The 15,975-nt window shown below is 41.8% G+C and overlaps 1 protein-coding gene across 1 annotated transcript in view; it reads left to right on the top strand.

The window, feature by feature from the left end:
• The first annotated feature begins 398 nt into the window (after positions 1–398).
• IREB2 (iron responsive element binding protein 2) overlaps positions 399–15,975 on the top strand; it is an 81,004-nt gene continuing 65,427 nt past the window's right edge. Inside the window, exon 1 of the mRNA XM_073652683.1 lies at positions 399–529. Within this exon, the coding sequence (XP_073508784.1) occupies positions 464–529 (66 nt within the window). The 5' untranslated portion in view covers positions 399–463. The remainder of the gene's footprint in view (positions 530–15,975) is intronic.

Genomic DNA, 15,975 nt, shown 5'->3' with positions numbered 1-15,975 from the left:
TTCCATGAGCGCTGCTTGCCCGCTAAGTATATAGTACATACTAATGAGGGTCCTTTTGGCTTATGTCGGGGTGGCATGCTTTGGCATACGGGTTTTCGACCTCATAGGAAAGTAGCTCTTACGGTGTTTCCTATACTTTGGGCTAGGCAAACAATGGAGACGGTGTGGTGTATGCTTCTAAGAAAACTTTTCCAAAAATGATTATAAATAAGGAAAACAAAACTAAAGATTCAAAGTAATAAATGTGTCAGATACCAAGATGGAGCAGAAAGATGGGCTACAAGTCTGCACCAGCTCCTGCAGCACTTAGCACAGCTTTTGTTGTTGGTCTGGAGCGTTTTAAATAAAGTTTCTTGTTGAAATTAAGCTATGTCAACCGAACCTTTTCCAATAAAGTTGCGTGAAAAAAAACAAAACACAGTAAATTTGACGTCATCGGGCAGCTGGCTCTGGCGGAGTCAACATGGCGACTGCAGGCTCGGGAGGTGACGGGGAGACATCATCGGGTCTGTCCTCGGGACGTGACACTGTGAGCTTCCGGTTGTGCTGTACTTGTAGCCGCCCGCCTCGTCTATGTCGCGATAGTCGTTACGTTGTTCATTTTGTGTGTCGTATCGCCATGGACTGTGCATTCTTAGCTGCGGGTCACCCCCTGTGCCGCTCCATGCCCGCTGCTCGCTCCCCTCAGTCCTGGTAGTGTAGGCCCTGCTGTAATGTCACGTCCATGGGGATTATCAGTGCTGTGCTGGTTCATCCTCCGCCTGCGGCCATTACTTGTCCTGCATGCCTTGTATTTACCGCATATTTCATTAGAGTAAACCCCAGAATTAAGGGGGACCCTTCACCACAAGAATATGTAAGCCCCCTCTTGGTGCCTCCTGGTAATATCTTGCCCCTAGGGCCATGAAGTCCCCCAGGCTGTTTGACATTGTCACTATAGATATGTTTGTTTGTTTTATATTGGTGACTGGTGCATTTAGTTCTTTATTGTCCCTTTTAAAGGCCAGGACCCCCTCTATGACCTCCATCTTTGTACTGTGGCTCATAGAGGTTGGAACCCCCTCTATTACAGCTATATTTACACTGTGGCTCATAGATGTCAGGATCCCTTCTACGACCTCCATCTTTGTACTGTGACTCATAGAGGTCGGGCTCCCCACAATGGCATCCATCTTTGTACTGTGGCTCGTCGAGGTCATGATCAAGTGTACGCATCCATCTTGTAGTGTCACATAAAGGTCTGGATCCCCTCTATGGCGTATTTATTTTTTTACACCGTGGCTTATAGTGGTCGGGACTCTCAATATGAATTTCATCTTTACCCTGTAGCTTGTATAGTTTGGAGCACTCTGTTTCACATCAGTTTTTACACATCATAGTGGTCTGAAATTCATCTTTAGGCCACGGCCACACTATCAGTATTTGGTCAGGAGTGGGAGCCAAAACCCGGAGCGGGTGATAAATGCAGAATTGGTAACTTGTTTCTATTATACCTTTTCTCTGATTGTTCCTCACCTGGTTTTGTTTCCCACTCCTGAGATAAAATACTGACCAAATACTGATTGTGGAGCTCTGGCCTTACACTGTGGCTCATGGATGTAGAGAATCCTGTCTATGAAATCTATATTAAAGGGAATCTGTCAGTAGGATCAACCCTCCTAAGCTGGCTATTTGGGCATGTAGGTCATAGGAAGCTAAATAAAATGATACTGTGATGTCTTATTTCACATTTTTCTTATATGTAAATGAGCTGTTCAGAACTATGGAACACTGATCTGCATGAGAATCTGTCTCTAGAGCTTTTTATAAATAAAAAGAACATTACAAGTGTAATGGCCGCTGTGACGATACAGCCTATAATCTTAATCAGCCAGACGTTTAGAATTGTTAATCCAAGAGAAATACACTATTGTCTTTGTGTTGACTTGCAAATGTACGTGTATTTCTGTGACTAGTCAAGAAGGACAGACCAGTATTTGTATAAAACTGAATGTTGACTTTTCTTTGTTTTATAAATAAATAGCACTGTTTCCAAAGCCCCTGCGATACTAACTATGTAGATTGATTAGCTCAAACAATGAGTCCTGTGAGTAATGCCCTCCTTAACCCCTTGACCTGTGGATGTGTACTTAAAAAGGAGATATGCTTCTGTAGCAGTCAGACTTGACACAGAAATTGGAAAGTGACTTTATAGGGAGAGTCATGGTTCAGACTCTGAGACCATTAGCTTGGAAGCATGGCTTTAACCAAAGAGACACAGATTTTGATTCTGGCCTAAGGGTATATGGCCCTGACTGGAAAGATATGGATCTGCTCCATTGACCATCAGAGAACCCATGGATACATTTGGGGAGACCAGGTTGGGACGATGAAGTTACCTGGCCCCATGGATATGTTGTTTGGGGTTGCCAGGTGGGACCCTCCGATCGCCTGGAACCCATGGAGATATTCGGAGCAGCCAGATTGGGACCAGCCAGTCATCTGGCCCCATGGAAACTCTTAGAGAGGCCAGGGTGGGACCCTCGGGTCTTCTAGCCTTGTACCTCGATGGACTGCTAACTTCCTAAGCTTGCCACTACCTTCTCTCTGTGGGGGCCCGCCAGAAGAGGGGTGTCACTGGTTGGGGTAGATGTCCCTGGAAGTCCCAAAGTAGCAGCTGTTCTATCCCAGGCGGGCGGGGCGGAAGGGTGAGACTGTAATGTTGTATTAGCTGGGACTGTTCTGTTTATTGTCCTTTTTGTGGTTCAATAAACTATTGGCACGCTGTTTTACCCTCACCCTGTGTTGTCTGAGTAGTGTTGCGCCCACTGAATACCCTGTGTCTTCACAGCCGCTCTCTGCTTTATTGATCTCATTGCATAGCTGTGTGTGATTATAACTTGACACATTTACAGGTGTCCTCTCACTGCTTCAGCCTCCATCACACAGGTAGCCAGTGTTGCAGTAGTGTTGCTCCTTCTTCCACATGCTAGCTGTGTCCTCTACATGGCAAGTGGAAGAATGTGCTCTGGTCAAATGAGACCAAAGTTGAAGATTTCGGGCTAAATGTAAAACTCTTTGTGTGGCGGAAAACTTATACTGCACACCACTCTGAAAACACCATCCCCACCATCAAACATGCTGTGGGGAGGTTTTTCTTCTGCAGGCTCAGGGAAGCTGCTCAGATTTGATGGGAAGATGGATGCAGCTAAATACAGGGCAATTCTGGAGAAATACCTGTTAGACTTTGTTCCCACAATGAGCATTTGATGAGTTTTTGATGTTGCAGATTTTCTGCACCTAGTAAAATAGGTTACTTGCATTGTTTCAAAAATACGCAGCGTAAAAAAACTCACCAAAAATTCTTTGTGGGAAAGTAGGCTTAATGACTGGAGTGGAGGCTAGGGTATATAGGGTCTTTGTCCTCCTTCAAGCAGGACAACGACCCTAAGCATGCTGTCAGAGCAACTGTACAATGGAATTGTTTAGATCAAAGCATATTCATGTGTTTGAATGGCCCAGTCGAAGTTCAGACCTAAATTCCATTGAGAATCTGTGGCAACACTTGAAAATTGCTGTTCAGATGATCGCCATCAATTCTCACTGAGCTAGAGCTGGTTTGCAAAGTAGAATGGGGAACAATGTGAGCCTTTGGATGTGCAAAGCTGGTAGAAACATACCCCAAAAGACTTGAAGTGAAAGATGGTCTAACAAAGTATTGACTTGGGGGACGAATACAAATGAATTTTCCAATTTTCAGAATTATATTTTTAAAATAATTATCAAATCATGTATTATTTCCTTTACACTTCACAAATACCTGCTACTTTGTGTTGGTATATCACATACAATTCCAATAAAAAAAATTTAAGTTTGTGAGTGTAACGTGAAAAAAATGTAGAACAGTTCAAGGGGTATGAACACTTTTTCTAGGCACTGTATTACAAAGATTCTTATATTCACCTGTAATATTAATTTATGCAAAGTTTGCAACAGCTGACCACTTAATGTGGTCAGCAGTATTCCATTGTGTGGACATCATGTGACGTCACTTGCGGGGGCGGTGCTGGTCTCTGCATCTCGGGTAGTCTTACAACATACACTGACAGTGCGCTCTGTTTCCGGCTTGTTACTACAGATTTGAGCCGGCAAGAGAGTACACTGTCATTATGAACATCTTACAGTGACAGAGCTGGGACTAGCCCAGCCCCTGAAACAAATGTCATCAATGATGCTTTGTTTCAAGGAGAGGTCTACTCTGTGGCCCAGCCCCTTTATGATGCTTTGTCATCAAAAAGGAAGTTTTAAAAATAAAATAAAACAGTTAATTTTTAATTAAAGTAAGTAACAGAAAATAGATTAGCTTATGACATTAAATAGATTCATTTAGAATGAAAATTAAATTTAGGGCGAAAATAAATTTGCATTTCGGACCGCACCTTTGAATCTGGTCATTATGACCTATCAAGTGGACAAGTGATAACTTGTTAGAACCAAAATATCCCTTTAAAGTTTCCAGCTTGGTATATTAAAAAAAAAAAAAAATGGAAAGAACCTTGTGCCCCAAATAAGTGTGTGTATAATATATATATATATATATATATATATATATATATATATATATATATATATATATATATATATATATATATATATATATATATATATATACACATACACATACACATACACATACACATACACATACACATACACATACACATACACATACACATACACATACACACACACACACACACACACACACACACACACACTACTCAAAAAAAATAAAGGGAACACTTGAACAACAGAATATAACTCCAAGTAAATCAAACTTCTGTGAAATTATACTGTCCAATTTCACATGCTATTGTGCAAATGGAATAGACAATAGATGGAGATTATTGGCAATTATCAAGACACACTCAATAAAGGAGTGGTTCTGCAGGTGGGGACCACAGACCACATCTCCGTACCAATGCTTTCTGGCTGATATTTTGGTCACTTTTGATAGCATGAGACGGACTCTATAACAGACAGAAGTTGCTCAGGTAGTGCAGCTCATCCAGGATGGCACATCAATGCGAGCTGTGGCAAGAAGGTTTGCTGTGTCTGTCAACGTAGTGTCCAGAGGCTGGAGGCGCTACCAGGAGACAGGCCAGTACACAAGGAGATGTGGAGGGGGCCGTAGGAGGGCAACAACCCAGCAGCAGGTCCGCTACCTCCTCCTTTGTGCAAGGAGGAACAGGAGGAGCACTGCCAGAGCCCTGCAAAATGACCTCCAGCAGGCCACAAATGTGCATGTGTTTGCACAAACGGTTAGAAACCGACTCCATGAGGGTGGTATGAGGGCCCGACATCCACAGATGGGGGTTGTGCTCACAGCCCAACACCATGCAGGACGCTTGGCATTTGCCACAGAACACCAGGATTGACAAAGTCGCCACTGGTGCCCTGTGCTCTTCACAGATGAAAGCCGGTTCACATTGAGCACATGTGACAAATGTGACAGAGTCTGGAGACGCCTTGGAGAGCGATCTGCTGCCTGCAACATCCTTCAGCATGACCAATTTGGCAGTGGGTCAATAATGTGGGGTGGCATTTCTTTGGAGGGCTGCACACCCTTCCATGTGCTCGCCAGGGATAGCCTGACTGCCATTAGGTACCGAGAGGAGATCCTCAGACCCCTTGTGAGACCATATGCTGGTGCAGTTGGCCCTGGGTTCCTCCTAATGCAGGACAATGCCAGACCTCATGTGGCTGGAGTGTCAGCAGTTCCTGCAAGATAAAGGCATTGAAGCTATGGACTGGCCCTCCCGTTCACCAGACCTGAATCCGATTGAGCACATCTGGGACATCATGTCTCGCTCCATCCACCAACGTCACGTTGCACCACAGACTGTCCAGGAGTTGGCGGATGCTTTAGTCCAGGTCTGGGAGGAGATCCCACAGGAGACCATCCGCAACCTCATCAGGAGCATGCCCAGGCGTTGTAGGGAGGTCACACAGGCCTGTTTTTCCACTTTAATTTTGGGGGGGGGGTGACTCCAAATCCAGGCCTCCATTGGTTAATAAATTTGATTTCCATTAATGATTTTTGTGTGATTTTGCTGTCAGCACATTCAACTTTGTACAGAACAAAGTATTCAATGAGAATACTTCATTCATTCAGATCTAGGATGTGTTATTTTAGTGTTCCCTTTATTTTTTTTGAATATATATATTCCGCAGCAAGATCATTTTCATGCATGATAATGCCCCGTCTCATGCTGCACATAACACATCTGCATCTCTGGCTGCTATGGGCATAAAAGGGGACAAACTTATGGTGTGGCACCCATGCTCCCCTGACCTCAACCCCATTGAGAACCTCTGGAGCATCATCAAAAGGAGTGTCTATGATGGCGGGAGGCAGTTCACATCTAAGCAACAGCTCTGGGAGGGTATTCTGTCCTCATGCAAAACAATTGAAGCAGAAACCATCCAAAACCTGACAAATTCAATGGACGAGAGAGTTCAGAAGCTCCTTTCGAACAAGCGGTCCTATGTGCAAATGTAACATCACCTAGAATAAAGTTTTGAGTTGAAAACTGTTTGATTTCAGTTTGTAATAACCTGCTAATGCTTATAATTTCAAAAATGACCATTTTTTTTGTTCTTTATTAAAATGAAAAGGTTGAAAACTCTGCTGTGCATAATAATTTGGAACATGCATTTTGAGTGCAGTTTGAGTTTTTTATTTTTTTAAAAATATACTGTTATCATAGGCAGTTTGTACAAAAACCTTTCAATTGTACTCTAATAGTTATTTGACTGGAAAATTACAATGACTGCAATTCATATAGGTAATTTGGGAAAATCTGAGAAAATATTATTTGCATAATAATTTGGAACACAGTGTATATTATATTATATATTAGTGCATTGTGAAAATATTTGCCCCCCTTGAACTTTTATACCTTTTGACACATTTCTGGCTTCAAACATTAAGATAAAAAATTAGAATTTTATTGGGAAGAATTAACAACAAGTGGGACACAATCGTGAAGTGGAACAAAATTTATTGGATATTTTAAACTTTAACAAATTAAAAACTGAAAAGTGGAGCGTACAATATTATTCGGGCCCCCTTGAGTTAATACTTTGTAGCGCCACCTTTTGCTGCTCATACAGCTGCAAGTCGCTTGGGGTATGTCTCTATCAGTTTTGCACATCGAGAGGCTGAAATTCTTGCCCATTCTTCCTTGCAAAAATGCTCAAGCTCATTGAGGTTGGATGGGAGGGAGTTTGTGAACAGCAGTTTTCGGCTCTTTCCACAGATTCTCGATTGGATTCAGGTCTGGACTTTGACTTGGCCATTCTAACACCTGGATACGTTTATTTTTGAACCATTCCATTGTAGATTTTGCTTTGTTTGGGATCATTTGTCTTGTTGGAAGACAAATCTCCGTCCCAGTCTCAGGTCTTTTGCAGACTCCAACAGGTTTTCTTCCAGAATGGTCCTGTATTTGGCTCCGTCCATCTTCCAATCAATTTTAACGATCTTCCCTGTCCCTGCTGAAGAAAAGCAGGCTCAAACCATGATGCTGCCACCACCATGTTTGACTGTGGGGATGGTGTTTTGAGGGTGATGAGCTGTGTTGCTTTTACGCCAAACATATCATTTTGTATTGTGGCCAAAAAGTTTGATTTTTGGTTTCATCTGACCAGAGCACATTATTCCACATGTTTGGTGTGTCTCCCAGGTGACTTGTGGCAAACTTCAAACAAGACTTTTTATGGGTATCTTTGAGAAATGGCTTTCTTCTTGCCACTGTTCCATAAAGGCCAGATTTGTGCAGTGTACGACTGATTGTTGTCCTATAGACAGACTCTCCCACCTCAGCTGTAGATCTCTGCAGTTCATCCAGAGTGATCATGGGCCTTTTGGCTGCATCTCTGATCAGTCTTCTCCTTGTTCGAGATGAAAGTTTAGAGGGACGGCCGGGTCTTGGTAGATTTGCAGTGGTCTGATACTCCTTCCATTTCAATATGATCGCTTGCACAGTGCCCCTTGAGGATGTTTAAAACTTGGGAAATCTTTTTGTATCCAAATCCGGCTTTAACCTTTTTGCGCCAGAGCCTGTTTTCACCTTCCTGACCAGGACAATTTTTTTCAATTCTGACCACTGTCACTTTGAGGTAATTACTCTGGAGCGCTTCAACGGATCCCCCTGATTCTGAGACTGTTTTTTTCGTGACATATTGTACTTTATTATAGTGGTAAAATTTCTTCGATATCACTTGCGTTTATTTGTGAAAAAATTGTAAACTTGGCGAAAATTTTGAAAATTTAGCAATTTTCAAACTTTGAATTTTCATGCCCTTAAATCAGAGAGATACAGTACAGACCAAAAGTTTGGACACACCTTCTCATTTAAAGATTTTTCTGTATTTTCATGGCTATGAAAATTGTACATTCACACTGAAGGCATCAAAACTATGAATTAACACATGTGGAATTATATACTTAACAAAAAAGTGTGAAACAACTGAAAATATGTCTTATATTCTAGGTTCTTCAAAGTAGCCACCTTTTGCTTTGATGACTGCTTTGCACACTCTTGGCATTCTCTTGATGAGCTTGAAGAGGTAGTCACCAGAAATGGTCTTCCAACAATCTTGAAGGGTTCCCAGAGATGCTTAGCACTTGCTGGCCCTTTTGCCTTCACTCTGCGGTCCAGCTCACCCCAAACCATCTCGATTGGGTTCAGGTCTGGTGACTGTGGAGGCCTGGTAGCACCCCATCACTCTCCTTCTTGGTTAAATAGCCCTTACACAGCCTGGAAGTGTGTTTGGGGTCATTGTCCTGTTGAAAAATAAATGATGGTCCAACTAGACACAAACCAGATGGAATAGCATGCCACTGCAACATGCTGTGGTAGCCATGCTGGTTCAGTATGCCTTCAATTTTCAATAAAACCCCAACAGTGTCACCAGCAAAGAACCCCCACACCATCACACCTCCTCCTCCATGCTTCATGGTGGGAACCAGGCATGTAGAGTCCATCCGTTCACCTTTTTCTGCGTCGCACAAAGACACGGTGGTTGGAACCAAAGATCTCAAATTTGGACTCATCAGACCAAAGCACAGATTTCCACTGGTCTAATGTCCATTCCTTGTGTTCTTTAGCCCAAACAAGTCTCTTCTGCTTGTTGCCTGTCCTTAGCTGTGGTTTCCTAGTAGCTATTTTACCATGAAGGCCTGCTGCACAAAGTCTCCTCTTAACAGTTGTTGTAGAGATGTGTCTGCTGCTAGAACTCTGTGTGGCATTGACCTGGTCTCTAATCTGAGCTGCTGTTCACCTGCGATTTCGGAGGCTGGTGACTCGGATAAACTTATCCTCAGAAGCAGAGGTGACTCTTGGTCTTCCTTTCCTGGGGCGGTCCTCATGTGAGCCAGTTTCTTTGTAGCGCTTGATGGTTTTTTCAACTGCACTTGGGGACGCTTTCAAAGTTTGCCCAATTTTTCGGACTGACTGACCCTAATTTCTTAAAGTAATGACGGACACTCGTTTTTCTCTACTTAGCTGCTTTTTTCTTGCCATAATACAAATTCTAACAGTCTATTCAGTAGGACTATCAGCTGTGTATGCACCTGACTTCTGCACAACACAACTGATGGTTCCAACCCCATTTATAAGGCAATATATCCCACTTATTAAACCTGACAGGGCACACCTGTGAAGTGAAAACCATTTCCGGTGACTACCTCTTCAAGCTCATCAAGAGAATGCCAAGAGGGTGCAAAGCAGTCATCAAAGCAAAAGGTGGCTACTTTGAAGAACCTAGAATATAACATATTTTCAGCTGTTTCACACTTTTTTGTTAAGTATATAATTCCACATGTGTTAATTCATAGTTTTGATGCCTTCAGTGTGAATGCACAATTTTCATGGTCATGAAAATACAGAAAAATCTTTAAATGAGAAGGTGTGTCCAAACTTTTGGTCTGTACTGTATGTCACACAAAATAGTTAATAAATAACATTTCCCACATGTCTACTTTACATCAGCACAATTTTGGAACCAACATTTTTTTTGTTAGGAAGTTATAAGGGTTAAAAGTTGACAAGCGATTTCTCAATTTTCCAACAAACTTTACAAAAACATTTTTTTAGGGACCACATCACATTTGAAGTGACTTTGAGGGGTCTTTATGACAGAAAATACCCAAAAGTGACACCATTCTAAAAACTGCACCCCTCAAGGTGCTCAAAACCACATTCAAGAAGTTTATTAACCCTTCAGGTGCTTCACTTGAATTTTTGAAATGTGGAAGAAAGCAATGAACATTTAACTTTTTTTCACAAAAATGTTACTTTAGACCCAATTTTTTTATTTTCACAAGGGTAACAGGAAAAAAATGGACTACCCTATTTGTAGTGCAATTTCTCCTGAGCACGCTGATACCCCTTATGTGGGGGCAAACCACTGTTTGGGCCCACTGCAGGGTTCGGAAGAGAAGGAGTGCCATTAGACGTTTTGAATGTAAAATTTGTTTGAATAATTAGCGGATGCCATGTTGCGTTTGGAGAGCTCCTGAGGTGCCTAAACAGTGGAAATCCCCCACAAGTGACACATTTTGGAAACTAGACCCCTTAGGGAACTTATCTAGATGTGTGGTGAGCACCTTGCACCCCCAGGTGCTTCACAGAAGTTTATAATATTGAGCCGTAAAAATAAAATGTTCACATTTTTCCCGCAAAAATGTTTTTCATCCCCTAATTTTGCATTATCATAAGGATAACAGGAGAAATTGCACCATGAAATTTGTTGTGCAATTTCTCCGGAGTACGCCGATAACCCATATGTGGGAGAAAACTACTGCTTTGGTGTACGGCATTGTTTGGAAGAGAATGGAGCGCTATGTTGACTGGGATAGGTTGCCGACACCATGTCACATGTGAAGAGTCGCTGACATGCCGAAACAGCAGAAGCCCTCACAAGTGACCCCATTTTGTAAACTACACCTCTCAAGGAATTCATCTAGGGAAGTAGTGAGTATTTTATAATTTTTAAATTTATACCATTGGGTAGTGAAGAAAACATAATTATATTTTTACCACAAAAAAATGTTTTACCCTCAGATTTTACATTTTCACACAGGGTAATGGGTAAAAATGGTGCCGAAATGTGTCACACAATTTCTTCTAAACGTGGCAATACCCCATATGTGGCTGTACCGTACCGCTTAGCCATACGGCGAGATCCAGGAGGGACGGAGCACTATTTGACTCTTGGAGAGCAAATTATTGTAGAATAGTTTGCGGACTCCATATACACAGCCCCTAAGTGCTAGAAGAGCAGAATCCCCCCTCAAGTGACCCCATTTTGGAAATTATACCCATTTGGGAATTTACCTACAGATGTAGTGACAATTTTGACTCCATGGGTCTTTTCCAGAAACAAGCAGCAGTGGATGTTGCTGAGTGAAAATTTCAAACTGCTGTTGAAGTGACCAGTACGCTGTAGTGACCAGTATGTTGTGCCCAGCTCGTGCTTCTGGAGACATGCACCTGTAAATTAGGCAAGCTCTCATCGCTACAGGAATGCCAAACATGTGGACCCTAAATGTAGTTTACGCACATTGTGGTTCTCAGAAGGGAGGGGGGCATTTGGATTTGGGAGCACAAAATTTTCTGAATTTCTTTTGGGGGGCAAGGACCATTTCGCTTTTCCAGAGCCTTTCTGCTACCGGTAACTTGGAAGTCCCTTTATATTTTTAACAGATAACGGACCTGAGTGGGAACTAGCTTTTTTTGAGGACTGAGTTGAAACTTTTATTGGGAACATTTTACATGACATTTATGCGGCACTCTAGGCTGAGCACTTACATCAGAGTTTCCATCTAAATTTCTAAGTGATGTAATTCAGATGAAACCCCTGCGGGATCCATTCACTATAATGAGGCAGCACAGTTACTCTGGACTCTGTCTGGCCTCTGTTTAGCGGTGTCCTTTTTTTTTAGAAGTGCACAAAATTGTGGCCAACCGCACTTTTATGCACGCCTAAAAAAAAACTGACACCGTGGGATCACAGGCCAGACGGCATCCACAATGGCCTATATCTGCCTTATTATAGGGAATCTTCCTTCAGGGGTTCCATCTGAATCATGTATTTCAGAGATTTACACGGAAACTCTGGTGTGATTACAGCGATACCAGATTTATATCGGGTTTTTATGATTGACAGCTGTCACACACTACTAAGTCATGTGATGGCTTGTTTTTTGCGGGACGAGTTGACGTTTTTATTGGTACCATTTTTGGGTACGTGACATTTTTTGATCGCTTTCTATTCCGTTTTTTGGGAGGTAAAATGAACAAAACAAAAATTCTGGAATTGTTTTTTGAGGGTTTTTTTATGCCGTTCTGCGTGTGGTAAAAGTGATAAGGCAGCGTTATTCTTTGGGTCAGTACATTTACAGCGATACTACACTTTTATGTTTTGGCGCTTTTACACAATAAAACAATTTTATACAAAAAATATTTTTTGTACCTCACTTTATTCTGAGAGCTTTAACTTTTTTATTTTTCGGTTGATGGAGCTGTATGGGGCCTTTTCTTGTGTGGAACAAGATGACGTTTTCAGCGGTACCATTTTTATTTCCATTTGGCTTTTTGATCGCATTTTATTCCACTTTTTATTTGGTGATATGATGAAAAAGCATAGTTTTTTGCAGTGTGTTTGTTTTTTGTTTTTACGGTGTGCACAGAAGGAGTTATTTAGTGTGACAGTTGTATAGATTGGGTTGTTTCGGACGCGGCGATACCAAATGTGTACTTTTTTTGTTTTTGCATAAATATACAGATTTATTGGTTTAATATTTTATTTATTTTTTATTTTGTGATTTTTATTTTTTTTTTATTTTATAAACGGTTTGAAAACATTTTTTGACTTTTTTTTTACATTTTTACTTAGTCACTGTATGGGACATCAATTTTTATTTTTCTAATAACTGTTCTTATGCAATGCAATAGACATGTATTGCATTGCATGAGAGCTCTGCTGACAGTGTAAAACTGTCATTGTCTCCTGCTAGACTCAGCTGCAGGCTGAGCCTAGCAGGACACCGTACATGGCAGACCCGGAGGCGGTCATGTGACCTCCTGCTGCTATGACAACACCAGGTCCTCTCAGACATCAGGGGGGCCGTCGGAGAGATAAGTGGACGACCCCCTCTCCTCTCACTATCTTCTAAATGCTGCGATCGCTATAGATCGCGGCATCTAGAAGACAGCAAAGAGTTAACCTTATTAGGACCTGATCCAATCAGGTCCCGATGTCCTCTGTCAGAGCTGTCGCTCTGCACCGCACCCGCAGGGTTGTAGGACCCTGGGGGTCCAGAGCGCTGCGGGACCACCGACCGTTTATAAACGTCAGCGCTGCACAGAAGGCCAGGCAGCGCTGACGTTTATATACAGTGGGCGGTCGGGAAGGGGTTAAACTTCGCCACAACAGTGGAACTGCCTGGTGTGTTCATTGGTCTTCATGATACTCTCTGCACTTGAAACAGAACCCTGAGACTATCACAGAGCAAGTGCATTCATACGGAGACTTGATTACACACAGGTGGATTCTATTTATCATTACCAGTCATTTTGGACAACATTGGATCATTCAGAGATCCTCACTGAACTTCTGGAGTGAGTTTGCTGCACTGAAAGTAAAGGGGCCGAATAATATTGCACGCCCCACTTTTCAGTTTTTAATTTGTTAAAAAAGTTTAAAATATCCAATAAATTTCGTTCCACTTCACGATTATGTCCCACTTGTTGATTCTTCCCCCAAAAATTAGAATTTTATATCTTTGAAGCCAGAAATGTGGCAAAAGGTAGAAAAGTTCAAGGGGGGCAAATACTATCACAATGCACTATATATTACATTATAATTTTTTTTTTCTTCACTGTCCTGTCCTGGCTAAATGGTATTCTGGATCGTTGGCTCCTCAGTCACTGAAAGTCAAAAATCTCTTGACTGATCTCTATGGGCTGGTTGGAGTTTGTACCTTTTTGGTCTAGTGTTCAGTATAACTAAAGAAAGGTCCGTTTACATGGACCGACCAGCGGCATGATACGACTGCTGATCGTTGGTCTTTTAAATGCCTGTTTGCACAGGCAGACCAAAGCAAAGTATGTAGATGGCTCAGTGTGCTTAGGCTGTCATGGTTCTTGGCAGTTCAAGGCTTGTGTACATGGCAAGATAATTGTGAAATGAGCTTTTTGAACAACGCTTGTTTGCGATTTTCTTGCAGTGTAGATGCACTTTTAGATTGTTATTGTTTTCATAGAGGCAACCATTGACCATCTCATTTCTAAACTGGTTTAAAGCAGTCTGAACAGTGAGGTGATGAGCACCAACCTCAGATAGCAGTCATACAAATGGGCAGCATGGTGGCTCAGGGGTTAGCACTGTATTGTGGCTGACTGGTTAAGCACTGCAGCCTTGCAGCTCTGGGGTCCTGGGTTCAAATCCCACAAAGGACAACATCTGCAAGGAGTTTGTTCTCCCCATGTTTGCGTGGGTTTCCTCCGGGTTCATCAGTTTCCTCCCACACTCCAAAGACAGTGATAGGGAATTTAGATTGTGAGCCTCAATGGGGACAGTGCCCATAATGTCTGTAAAGCGCTGTGGAATTAATGGGCTATATAAGTGAGTAAAATAAAATAACTACAAATGCTCCTTTAATCAACAGCTATCTCTCCCCACCCACCTACACATATACACGTGCATGTATGTATTCAGTAGGAAAAGAGGCGGTAGCAGCTGCTATTAGCGGCAGCACAGCTATCTGAGGACAAAAAGTTCCGGCAGTGGAAATAAAACTACCTGGTCCTTATCTTCCCCTGCAGCTGTAGTCTGGGGAGAGTTGTAATGATCATCAGGTTTGCCTCACATAAACATAAAGTATATGGCCTGCTTTACTTTGGGACCACAGGCCCATATAGGGGGGGTCTATACTATTAGAAGGCTTTTGGCCTTATGGATTATGGAAAGAATTTAGTGGAGTAAATTGGCCCTTTCTAAAATGAATATATTTATTAAAGAAGCACTGCCATCAAAATTTTAACCTTAATATATTGCAATAATCATATTATTATATGGCACTGTGCACTTACAATTGCCCATTTTGCCTTTCTACCTAGTTAATTTGTTTCTCTTCCATTAGGTGTACAATATCACATAAATAAAACCAGATTAGCTGAATCCTTTTAAGCTCTATGTAGAAACGGGAAGTATTTTTTTCCTACATGAGTCATCATTAGAACTACAATTCTACATCACTACAAAGTCCCTGGCGAGGGGGGGGGGGTGTTTGGGGGGAATGGACCGGAGCAGCTGGGTCAGGTGTTGAAGTGGATGATTCATGCAGGAAAAGTTAGACTTTGTTTTTACACAGATCTTAGAAGGATTCAGCTCGTCCGTTTTTAATCATGTGGTGTCAGATTAAATGGAAAAGAGAAGAATTAGCTGGTAGAAAGGCAAAATGAGCAATTTTAAGGAGGGCTGTGGAGTCGGAGCCGGAGCCCATTTTGGTGGAGTCTGTATAAATATATATACTCCAACTTCTAAAATATATAATAAATTGGGTACCGTAGTTCAATGCAGTTTGTGGGGAATATTTTTTCATAAGAATTTGGGAGAGTTATGAAATGTAATATAAATGTCTGTCCTATTCCTGATCTAAGGGTCTAGACTTTTAGCTGAGATGAATCTGCTGAACTGTAACCTACTATAGTGCAATATGAAGCACGGGAACATAAAATATTTCTATAGTACCAATAAATGTAGCCCATGAGTTAACCTAAGAAAGTTTGTATATACTTTTTGGCTAACATGTGGACACCATTGAAAAACAATTAAAAACAAACAACAACCTCAATGAGAAAATGTGAGTACATGTGAAGTTTCCACCTCTGTGTAAGCCGCCAAGTACAAATGACAAGTTGG

This window comes from Phyllobates terribilis, unplaced genomic scaffold, assembly GCF_046119375.1.
Source record: "Phyllobates terribilis strain yellow unplaced genomic scaffold, ASM4611937v1 Scaffold_11__3_contigs__length_659146591, whole genome shotgun sequence".
Taxonomy (NCBI): Eukaryota; Metazoa; Chordata; class Amphibia; order Anura; family Dendrobatidae; genus Phyllobates; species Phyllobates terribilis.
Note: the sequence above shows the minus strand (reverse complement) of the source record. Positions and strands in the feature narration are given on the sequence as shown.